Raw genomic sequence first — 12,625 nt, forward strand, 5'->3', positions numbered from 1 at the left:
ACAGAATGCCCCACAAGAAAGGGTTATTGAACAGAATGCCCCACAAGAAAGGGTTATTGAACAGAATGCACCAAAAGAAAGGGTTATTGAACAGAATGCCCCACAAGAAAGGGTTATTGAACAGAATGCCCCACAAGAAAGGGTTATTGAACAGAATGCCCCACAAGAAAGGGTTATTGAACAGAATGCCCCACAAGAAAGGGTTATTGAACAGAATGTTCCACAAGAAAGGGTTATTGAAAGGGTTGCCCCACAAGAAAGGGCTATTGAACAGGCTGCTCTTACGGCGACAGAAGGAAAAGTTCCTGTTGTGATAAAAAAGAAGGTTACTGAACAGGCTGCCCCTTCGGTTACAGAAGAGATTGTCACTGTTTCTAAAGAGAATGAAGTCCCTGTTGCAACAGAGGAAAAGGTTCCCGCTGTGAGAAATGAGACAGTTATTGAAAAGATTACTCCTTCCGTAACAGAAGAAAAAGTTGTCAATCAACGGAAGGTTGTTTCTTACGAAGATGCTACAGAAAATCAGGAAAATCAAGTTACTGGAGATGAAGAAACGGACAAAACTGAATTGAAGTTTATCATCACCATACAAGAGAGAATAGTCCGTGAACAGACAGTCTCGATCATACCCGTGATGGACAAGGACGCCAACACAAGAAGGAATGGAAAAGTGGCGAAGAAACAACTGAAAAGAATAATGAAGAAGGTGGCCCGCGCCGTACGGGAAGAATTAAGCAAGGAACACAAGACAGCGGGGGAGGGACAGTAGCAGGAGAAGCTGTAACCAGTGTGAGGGAACAGGCTGCCACTCTCCACCAAACCGACAGCCACCACCACCAAAATGTCCCCTCAACACCCAGCTGCTTGCGATGGGATCCCTAAGAAAGTGTTCCATATTTTCTTGTCTTTTCTTATCTATCTATCTTACTATGGTGTACATTGTAGTATAAACACTTACACTTTGCGTCCCTATGGAAACCCGGTGTAAGCTCTTTTCAACTGACTGAAGCAACTCTTTTTGAGATAGGAGGAGAAGGAGGAGGACGAGGGTGGGTGGGGGTGGAAGAGAACGATTTAAAATAAGAAAGAAATAAGAAAATAATAATATAAATAAGAGTAATACTAAATAAAGGAGGAGGAGGAGGAGCACGAAGAGGAGGAAAGGAAAGAGAACGATGCTAGACAAGTAAAAAATGAGATAATTAAGGTAATGGTAAATAAAGAGGGAGCAAAGGAGTGAAAAACAAGGAAAATGGAGGAGAGAGGAGAAAATCGGGCGTGAAGGAAAATTCAGGAGACCGGGTCGTGGTGACATCGTTCGTACCTGTATGGAGAACAAAAGTGAGTCATTAGAAGCCTCAGCGGAGACCTCGTCCACGGCAGCTGTGATGTCGTCAACTCCAGCTCCGGGAAAACAATAGTTACGCCTACGACGTGGGACTCTGCCACAGAATTCAACCACCTGATGGCGAATCATAGAGAATCATTGAGTTTATTCCACCTCCTCCTCTTATGCTCTTATGTTATTGTGTGTCTTCCCCTGTGTTTCCTTTCCTCCCTCTCCCACCCTCTTTCACTCCTGTCTCCTCTTCCCTCTTTCTATCTAGTTATTCTAGTATATCTATCTATCTATCTATCTATGTCTCCCCGCTAAGTTTTCATGGACTTGCGAGCCTGCGGTAAACACAAATTGTTGCGTGTGGCAAATAAAGTTCCCCCAGCTACACCTCCCCTCTTCTGCATATTTCCCATTTCTATATCTTGGTCCTGTCCCTCTCCGGTTACGTCACTACTACTACTACTACTACTACTACTGGGTATGGGTGCGAGAGGGATTTAGGGGTCTTAGTGAGCTCTGATCTCCGTCCAAGAGCACAATGCATTCAAGCTAGAAATCGAGCAAATAGGGTACTGGGTTTTATTTCAAGGACCGTAAGCAACAGAAGCGCCGAAGTCTTCCTCAAACTATATTTAGCATAAGTTAGACCTCATCTTGACTATGCGGTTCAGTTCTGGTCACCTTACTATACTAGAATGGATATCAAAATGTTAGAGTCGGTGCAGAGGAGGATGACTAAGATGATTCAAGGTTAAGGAGCTTGCCATACGTGGAAAGACTCAAACAGTTAAACTTGCACTCACTAGAAAGGCGAAGGGTGCGAGGAGACATGATTGAGGTTTATAAATGGATGAAGGGCTTTAATAAGGGGGATATTCATAAGGTTCTGTTGGTAAGAGAACCGGGTAGGACACATAGTAATGGGTTTAAACTGAATAAATTCAGATTCAACAGGGACATATGCAAAAATGGGTTTATTAAGAGTGGTAGATGAGTGGAACAGGCTGAGCAGTCATGTGGTGAGTGCCAATACAATTGTCGCATTAAAAAAATAGATTATGTAAATTCATGGACAGCGATATTAGGTGGGGTTAGATTCACGGGAGCTTAGGTTCAAAGGAGCTGCCTTGTACAGGCCTACAGGCCTCTTGCAGACTTCTACGTTCTTTGTTCTTATGCTCTCTCTCTCTCTCTCTCTCTCTCTCTCTCTCTCTCTCTCTCTCTCTCTCCTGGTGTACAACCTGACACTCACACGACACGAATAAATGAAAAATTGCTGAAGGTAACCATTCTTAGCTTACCCTTGAAGTCCCTCGTGTGTGTGTGTGTGTGTGTGTGTGTGTGTGTGTGTGTGTGTGTGTGTGTGTGTGTGTGTTCGGGAGGAAAATTCAGTTTATATCTTTTGTGTGTGTTTGTGTTTTCTGGCAATAAATGAGAACCAGAAAGTTTCCTGGGAGTGTTTCTTGACCATAATGGAAGGCTTGAGAGTTGGCCAGTATCTGCAGCGCCACCTGGCCACACTTTAACACACCAGAGAGTAGACGGAGGCAGACTCTTGAATCACCTGGACAGTCTCGCGAAAGGAAAGTGAAAGGAGATCGTGAAAAGGCAGGGACGGATAGGAAAGAGGTAGCGACTGAGAGAGAGTGATTTACCTGGACTGTCTAGGAAGGAAGGTGAAAGGAGAAAGTGAAAAGGTCAGGAATGAGGGGAGAGTGTGTGGAAGAGTAAACACACACAACCTATTGAATAAAGAATGGAAGGTGAAAGGAGAAGGATTAGAGAGGATAGAACGCAGTTGAAACAGGGAAAAGGTAGAAAGGCCGTTGAAGAAATAGGAGAGGAGCAAGATGACCTCGCTCCTTACTTCTCATTTCGTCGTCATAAATATGTGATTCTGATTTTCTTCCTTTCACTATTTCTATTTCTCCTTCTTTCTTTCCTTTCCTTCTCCCCATCTTCTCTTCTGTCTTGCTCCTTTCTTTTCCTTTCGTTATCCCGTCTTAATTCTCTGTATCTTATCCTCTTCTTTCCCACTCTCTTCTCCTTCTCTCTTCCTCGCTTCTTTCTTTTCCGTTCCTTTCTTCGTCTGAAATGTACCACTACCTCCTTCCTTTCCTTTTTTCCTTTATCTATACGACGAGAGGATTAAACCACAGCGTCTCACACCTCAACGCCTCTCTTTCCACCCATCCCACGTCCACTCTCCTCGACACCCTATTCAATACCTTTTTTATGGGTATTTTCTGGCAGCTTTCCTCGATCCATCTTCCAGCGCCACTCTGCCTTTCATAACCTATTATTACTATTCCGCCTTCCCGCCTCGCCCACAAGAAAAATGAAAGTGGATTGGGAAAGATTTATGCCAGAGTAGATTTCCTTATTCCCGCCGCAATCTGTTATCCGTATAGGTTTCAATGTGATTTTATTCTTCTCCCTTTATTATGGATCCGATTTCCCTCTGTTCTTCTTTAATCTTCCTTACTTCTCAGTGCTATGTTTTTTTTACTTCATTTGCTTCTTTTCATCTTTTCAACAATATGTATTTTTGTGAATCAGCTGTTTTTATTTTTACTAATACCTCGTATTTTTTTTTGTCTTTTTCTTTATCAGCTTCCTTCCGTCTTCCTCTTCGTGTTTACCTCAATCTTTTATCGTTCATTTTTATCTTCTTTTCATCTTCTAAACAACATGTATTTTTGTGAATCAGCTGTTTTTCTTTCTACTAATACCTTCGTTTTTTTTTTTTGTCTTTTCTTTATCAGTTTCTTCCATCTTCCTCTTCGTCTTTACCTCACTTTTATCGTTCTTATTTAATCTACTTCCTCTCCCTTTGCTTCTCCCTTTCTCCTTCTCTCCTCAGCATCACCGCCATCTTTTTCTTATTTTCTTTTTTTCATCTTATAAGCAGTATGTACTTGTGTTTCTTATTCCCATCCCTCCTATTATTTTTTTTCTATCTTCTTCCTTTATCAGCTTCCTTCCATCCTTCTCAGATTTACCTCACCCTTTTATCATTCTTTTTTTCTCCTCTTTCTCTCTCTTTCACTCTCTTTTTCTTCGTCCTCAACATCGCCATCACCACCGTTTATTTCTCCTTCCCACTTTATCACCAGTTATCAAACCTTCACTCTCTTCCCATCTGTTTATATCACCTTCCCTCTCTTCCACATTTCTTCTCTTCCTCTTCCTCCTCCTCTTCGCAAAATGAGTCACCTCTAATTCATCACACCACCAGACACACGCTTATTGCATCCTTCCCTTTTCCTCTTCCTTCCGTCCCTCTTCCCTCAGACTCTATTTATACTTTGCGTATCGTCATGCAACCAGACACATCCTTGCAACATCTCTCTCTCTCTCTCTCTCTCTTCGTATCAGTAAAGACTGGACGAAGGAAATAAGAGAGAATGAGAGATGGGTAGGGAAGGGAGAGAAATGAGAGAGAGAGAGAGAGAGAGAGAGAGAGAGAGAGAGAGAGAGAGAGAGAGAGAGAGAGAGAGAGAGAGAGAGAGAGAGAGAGAGAGATGCAGTGAGAGGACGAGAGAGGGAGAGAGAGGCAGTGAGAGGACGAGAGAGGGAGAGACATGGAGGCAAAGAAGCTGCGGCGTGGTGGAGAGAAAATGAACACAAGGCCCCGAGGGTGAGCCATCGATCAGAGGCAGTCAGTCATCACACACACACACACACACACACACACACACACGGACATACGTCATGTTCTAAGTAGTTGTATAGAAAGCTAGAATTAGAGATAAAATTTAATGATGAATGTGTGACTAGGAAAAAAATAAATACTCTTGCAATCAGGTAAAAAATATATGTGTTACAAATGTTATTAGTATTTCTATTAATAAAGCTCCTTGAATTAATAACACTTATATATATTTTTCACCTGATTTTTCCTAGAAGTATGGTAATGAAAACTGTCTACTACTACTTCTACTAAACCTGGTGCCACTACTACTACTACTACTACTTTTTTTTTTTTTTTTTTTTTTTACGTTGTTGCCTATTGCGCCGGTAGGCATCTTCCCGGTGGGGCCTGATGGTCGGCCCAAGGCTTCTTCCCGGTGGGGCCTGATGGTCGGCCCAAGGCTTCTTCCAGGTGGGGCCTGATGGTCGGCCCAGCCCGTTCTGGCGCAGGCGAGTGTTTATAGAGGCGCCATCTTGCATTGGCTCATGCTGAGCCCCCGGAACTCGTTCTTGATTCGCTTGGACGGCTTCCTCTAGAGTCCGGGTTTATGGGTGGTCTTCAGGACAGCATGTGGGTAGTTTTCAGCCACTCGGCGGTGACTGAAAAATCCGAGTGGTAGCGTGAGGATTCGAACCCGCGTCGTCCATCACGCGGCGAATGTGGGTCCAGTACGCTATCACTTCGGCCACCGCCTACCCTACTGCCTACTCCTACCACTATCCCCATCTCTTATTCCAGTATACTAATATTAGCCCAACAGTGACCAGGCCATCGAAGGGAACCTGCAGGCAAAACCCAAGAAAGACATACACCACTACGCGAAAAAAGAGGAGGGGAAAGGAAGGGAAAGGGAAGGGCTCAGAAATGTAAGGAGGGAGGAAAGAGTCTGAGATCAAACGTGCAGTGGTCGGAGGAGGAGGAGGAGGAGGAGCAACAACCAACATTGGGTCTCATTGTGTCTCCCATTCATCCGTGAAAGAGCTGATGCTTGTGTGTGTGTGTGTGTGTGTGTGTGTGTGTGTGTGTGTGTTAAGAGGAGAGATGAGGCAATCAAACTATACACGAGGGCAAGAAAGAGCAGGAAAGGAAATTGCCATGGACTCTCTCTCTCTCTCTCTCTCTCTCTCTCTCTCTCTCTCTCTCTCTCTCTCTCTCTCTCTCTCTCTCTCTCTCTCTCTCCACTCAAATCAAAGAAACCCTTGTAAAAACTCATTGTAATCCTCTTGACTTATTTTGGCGTTTCATTTAAATTGCAAAACGTATTTACGGACGAGTGACCGAGGAAGAAAAAGCATATATACATTAATACATATACAGACGTGTGTGTGTGGGGGGGGACATACGTAAAGGTTCATGTCATTCATATTATTCACTATATATTATTCCATTCATCATTCCTCTCCGTCTCTTTACTTATTTACACTCCATCATACCCTTTTACTCCTCCACCAATTCAACATCTCTGCCTCCTCCGCCTCCTCCTCTTATTTGTGTAACTCAATGGTAAGACCTCACCTTGAGTATGCAGTACAGTTATCTCCAAATTACAAGGATGCCAATAAATTACTAGCGAGAGTTCGGTGACGCGCTACGAGAATGATTCCACACTTGAAGACCTGCCTTATGAAGAACGACTCAGGTGACTCAACCTCTTTAGGCTGAACAAGAGAAGCTTACGATGGGATATAATTAAAGTCTTCAAGTATCTGAGGAGGTTCAGCAACATCGACCACTCTCTCTAAGTATTTTTTTTAGCTACAAACCAGCTCAAAAACTAGAAATATTGGTCTACTATTCAAGTGAATCGAGGCAGTACATACATTGGCAGGATTTTTTTTCTCAAACCGAGTCATACGCTACTGGAACAACCTTCCTATAGATCTAGTACGTGCAGGAACCATCAACTCCTTTAAAAATCACATAAACCTTTACTTCTTTGCGTCAGGAGTAAACTGATAATACTCGTACCGAAGCGCTTTGAGTGACTGTCGAGCAGATCAGATTACCAGAGCGGGCAATCTCGTAATGAGCCAATGGACTTCCTGTAGCCTATCTTTCCTTGCTTCCATGCTACCTCCTCCTCCTCTCCCTCCTCCTCCTCCTCTTTTCTCTCTCTCTCTCTCACTGTCTACTTGTTTTATTTTTCTTCCTCTTTATTTATTTCGACACAATTACTCTCTCCTCCCAAATATTTTTTTGAGCTCCACCCCTTTTTGTCTTCGTTCTCAGGATTCTCTGCTTTTTTTAAATTTCTTCGCTTTTATTTTTTCACCTTTATCGCCTTCTAAATTTTATCTGCCGACATTCTCCATTTAATTTTGACAATATCTAGTAAATTATATGATCTGTCATTTTTCGCAATAGGGTTAATACACCTGAGGAGTAACACTTTTAAGGGTTTGGAAGTTTAAAAAGTTATTGAGTCATGTTTGCAGTGAAAACCTGAAATAGACAAGCATTTAAATGGGTTTCAGACAGTTACGAGGAATGTGAGCAGTACCAGCTGACATCAGCAGTAGACAGTGACAGAAGCAGCAGTGACCTGGATGGGGAAGATGGTTTGACCTTGCGCGGTAGGAAGAAACGTATGAAGAAAGCTCTGCCAAAGGACTTTATTAGTAGTCAGGATTTGGATTGTTCACGTAAGTCTGTATTCAGTTACTGACATTTGCAAGCATGTATAAGGTTTTTCTAGACAAAAATATGTACCTACATACATACAATATCTTCTACTCATGCTCATCCCTATACTGTCCAAACCTTATGCAAGAGTTAACCAGCATCTTCACTCTTTCATCCCTCACGCTGGTAAACTCTGGAACAATCTTCCTTCATCTGTATTTCCTCCTGCCTACGACTTGAACTCTTTCAAGAGGAGGGCATCAGGACATCTCTCCTCCCGAATTTGACCTTGATTTTGGTCACCTCTTGTGTTTCTATTTTAGGAGCAGCGAGTAGCGGGCTTTTTTTTATTATTGTTTTCTTTTTTGTGTGCCCTTGAGCTGCCTCCTGTGCTCCTGTCACACACAATCACTCTACTGCTATGCTCTAGTGTCATTCCCCTTCCCTTAACTGCCTCCTTCACACTATCAATCCATCCTTTTCGCGGCCGCCCTCTCAGATTCCTACCCCTCCCGTTTGAACGTACTATCTTCTTCACCAACCTGTCATCCTCCATTCTTTCAACATGACCAAACCATCTCAGCACACATTGCTTTGCTCTTCCTGCCAAATTTTGCTTTATTATAGGTTTGTAGTAGATAAGCATATTTGAATTATTAGATACTACCATAGTAAATTTTGTTTTGTTAACAGCTATTATTTTTTCACAGACTTTGCCTCAGGGCCATCTTTACAAGTAACAGTTGCTCCCCCCCCACCACAAAAGGTTGTCACATACAACCATCAACACAAAGGCTTGCCAAGTGCAGCAAGAAAAAAATCTGAAAAGACATAATTCTAACAGGTAAGATGTAGCTGTATTCTACAACTAATTGCTTTATGTGATCATGACCTGATGTAGAGAAACGAATGCAGTCCATGTGCAGTAAAGGGTCATATTACTGTATTTCTTATATAGGATGAGGTCATCTATGATGTGATCTCAATCTGAGATGAATATAGTATGACAAAATGTAGCTGTGAATCTATCTATCTATATATTGAGGCTGTTTCCCCCGTAAAAGGAGTGACTCCACTCTCTCCAAAACCACAAATCTCCTGAACTGTGGCCCCATCACCGGATGCAGTTTAATGTCCGACCAGGATAATTACTAATATTTCCTATTACATATATTTCACAGATGTGAAGTAACCGGCAAAAGAAGAGTAGTTACCAACAGCAAGATGAAGGCAGTCAGCCTGATACCCTACACGGCAGGACAACAGTTTGGACCTGCACTGACAGACGAGACATGACAGCTGACCGACAGACGAGACATGACAGCAGCGATTGACACAACAGACATGACAGCAGCGATTGACACAACAGACATGACAGCAGCGATTGACACAACAGACATGACAGCAGCGATTACACAGCAGACATGACAGCAGTGACCGACACAGCAGACATGACAGCAGTGACCAACACAGCAGACGTGACAGCAGTGACCAACACAAAAGACATGACAGTCGTGGCCGATGCAGCAGACTTGACAGCAGTGACCGACACAACAGACATGACGGTCATGACCGACACAACAGACATGACAGCAGTGACCGACGCAGCAGGCATGACAGTCATGACCGACACAACAGACATGACAACAGTGACCGACATGACAGCAGTGACCGACGCAGCAGGCATGACAGTCATGACCGACACAACAGACATGACAGTCGTGACCGACATGACAGCAGTGACCGACGCAGCAGACATGACAGTCGTGACCGACACAACAGACATGACGGTCGTGACCGACACAACAGACATGACAGCAGTGACCGACGCAGCAGGCATGACAGTCATGACCGACACAACAGACATGACAGTCGTGACCGACATGACAGCAGTGACCGACGCAGCAGGCATGACAGTCATGACCGACACAACAGACATGACAGTCGTGACCGACATGACAGCAGTGACCGACGCAGCAGACATGACAGTCGTGACCGACACAACAGACATGACAACAGTGACCAACGCAGCAGACATGACAGTCGTGACCGACACAACAGACATGACAGTCGTGACCGACACAACAGACATGACAACAGTGACCAACGCAGCAGGCATGACAGTCGTGACCGACACAACAGACATGACAGTCGTGACCGACACAACAGACATGACAACAGTGACCAACGCAGCAGGCATGACAGTCGTGACCGACACAACAGACATGACAGTCGTGACCGACGCAGCAGACATGACAACAGTGACCGACGCAGCAGGCATGACAGTCGTGACCGACACAACAGACATGACAGCAGTGACCAACGCAGCAGGCATGACAGTCGTGACCGACACAACAGACATGACAGTCGTGACCGACACAACAGACATGACAGCAGTGACCGACGCAGCAGGCATGACAGTCGTGACCGACACAACAGACATGACAACAGTGACCAACGCAGCAGGCATGACAGTCGTGACCGACACAACAGACATGACAGTCGTGACCGACACAACAGACATGACAACAGTGACCAACGCAGCAGACATGACAGTCGTGACCGACACAACAGACATGACAACAGTGACCAACGCAGCAGACATGACAACAGTGACCAACGCAGCAGACATGACAACAGTGACCAACGCAGCAGACATGACAGTCGTGACCGACACAACAGACATGACAGTCGTGACCGACACAACAGACATGACAGTCGTGACCGACACAACAGACATGACAACAGTGACCAACGCAGCAGACATGACAGCAGTGACCGACAAGGGAGCGATTGGATTCAGAATCTGTCTAGTGAAGACCTTGATGATGTTCAACCCTTGAACCAAGGAGAAAACCGTCAGAGTGGATTTCCTATGGATTGGGCAAGTAAGTTGAAAAGTTTTTGTGCACTGAGTAGTGCTCAAGTGTTTTAAACAATGAACAGTGTAGTGCTTTTCATTAGGTGTTCCAATTCTTCTTGTATGAATATATTGTAAATGTACTGAGTTATGTTGTCCTAACAGTTTTACATCCTTTCTGGTTGCATTCATTGTGATAACAATTTTCGGTAACCTGACATTACAGTGAGTGTACCAAAGGCCTGCTGTCTTTCACTTAGTGGCACCACTCATCATCTACCTGCAGGTTCCAAATATTACACAAGTGTCCTATACCATGTACTTACAGCATCATGCCTGATTGTAATTTACAATGCTATGATTTTCACAATGTATACTGTAAATACTTTTTTTTAATCTGTCCAAAAATATAAAAATTAATGGAGATGTAGCAACAATGTAACATGCCAGGGCTTTGGAAAGTATTACAATACTGAAAGTCTAAATATTATTGTTCAGCTTCCATGTAATTACTGCAAAAATCATTATCAATAGATTATTATTGGATTTGTGTTGTGATTTGTAAAGGAGTTATGATATTAAGTTAATAAATTATTAGCATTAATCTGTATAATATAGGTACTACTTCATATAAATATTTGGTGGAGAGTGGATTGTTGATTTGTGAGGGTATGTGTAAGTAGGAAGATTCAATAAGTAAGAGTGTAGCTCTAAATAGTTTCCACACCATAATTGATATGGTTCACTCACTCAGATTCACCACATTTGGATAACAATATCTGAGGAGGATTGAAATATTGCCTGTTCTAAAATGCCAAGTGTATGTTAAAACTTCTTTTCCTCACTATTTTTTCCAGAATTCCAGAGGCGAGTCATTCATTTGTTGCTGGATATGAGGACCTCTTTGCATACTCTTACTGGCTCTACACCAAGTGACAATGATATATCAATTCAACAGCTGGACTCTATGGAGGATGCAGAGGCATTTGAAAATGAATTGTGAACACCCTCTTTTTGCAAAGAAATTACAGAAAAATTTGTCCACATAGGTGGAATTTCAGTGAAGGATATGATATCAAAGGTATTGTGCAGCATTATGTCGAAGAAGTTGATGTGTAAGTACAACATGTATGGACAACGGGGCAAAGTAGCTTTTAAAAATACAAGATTGTGCAGTGTCATCACAGACTGTTATGAAGAAATTCAGAGATGTGAGTTTAACAGAAATACACATGATTGCAACACAATTGTGTAATGCCCCAAAAATGAAGTAAAGTGGAAACTAAATCATGTAGGGTAGTGGGCAAATAGTGATGCTGGGTCAGGGGATACCATAAAATCAGGTAACTTCAGACATTTTTAGGGTTTTGGCCTATAAATTCTTGTAGAACTACACTATTTGAAACCTGTCCTTACTGTGAAAACTGTTCTATGATCTGTCCAACAGTTTGGTTAGACTCAGGAAAACTGTTGATACCCACATTTTTATTCCAGGTACGGTGTGCAAAAAAATGTAGCAACAAGATGTGTATTCTCAAAGCATGAACAGAAATTTGTATTAGTAATTAAGAGTCACACCTGTAATATCAAGGCATACTGTGTAGAACAGTCCTTGAGTTAGGGCTGAGGAGGTAAAACTAAAATCTGAAATCTGACTCCTTTATTTTGGAATAACTGCCACAAAATGGTTGTTGATAATGAAATTGGCTTTATAATGCTACCAAGAACTCAGCTGGAGTCGAAGTCATGGTAACTTTACTGCCTCCTTCCTGCCTCCTTTCACCCACTATTGCTGTGACTTGACTGCAGGCCTGCCATGAATAACAGCAAATTGTGAAAATGATGATGTACAGTATTGTATTGTGGCTTTTCTTTCTCCTGATGGATATTAAATTTACATAGTATTATATTGTATTGTGGCTTTTCTTTCTCCTGATGGATATTAAATTTACAAAGTATTATATTGTATTGTGGCTTTTCTTTCTCCTGATGGATATTAAATTTACATAGTATTATATTATGTCTCATTGCAATACATACTGCAATGCTGTAGTGCTTTATGTTAATTTTCTGTGTTGATTATTTTCTTGTTAATCAGCAATGCATACCC

General features: G+C 42.7%; 1 protein-coding gene and 1 long non-coding RNA gene across 2 annotated transcripts; both read left to right on the forward strand.

Moving 5' to 3' along the window:
- Window positions 1–7,438: 7,438 nt before the first annotated feature.
- On the forward strand, window positions 7,439–8,913 carry LOC126994208 (uncharacterized). The gene is made up of 3 exons (XR_007748886.1): window positions 7,439–7,675; window positions 8,366–8,499; window positions 8,837–8,913. It is a non-coding gene; the product is annotated as an uncharacterized LOC126994208 (long non-coding RNA).
- A 53-nt stretch (window positions 8,914–8,966) lies between these two features.
- On the forward strand, window positions 8,967–12,422 carry LOC126994207 (serine-rich adhesin for platelets-like). The gene is made up of 2 exons (XM_050853494.1): window positions 8,967–10,543; window positions 11,373–12,422. The coding sequence occupies exon 1, from the start codon at window positions 9,080–9,082 to the stop codon at window positions 10,496–10,498; it is 1,419 nt and encodes a 472-aa protein (XP_050709451.1). The 5' UTR covers window positions 8,967–9,079; the 3' UTR covers window positions 10,499–10,543; window positions 11,373–12,422.
- Window positions 12,423–12,625: the final 203 nt, after the last annotated feature.

The sequence above is a fragment of the Eriocheir sinensis genome, unplaced genomic scaffold (genome assembly GCF_024679095.1).
Source record: "Eriocheir sinensis breed Jianghai 21 unplaced genomic scaffold, ASM2467909v1 Scaffold746, whole genome shotgun sequence".
NCBI lineage: Eukaryota > Metazoa > Arthropoda > Malacostraca > Decapoda > Varunidae > Eriocheir > Eriocheir sinensis.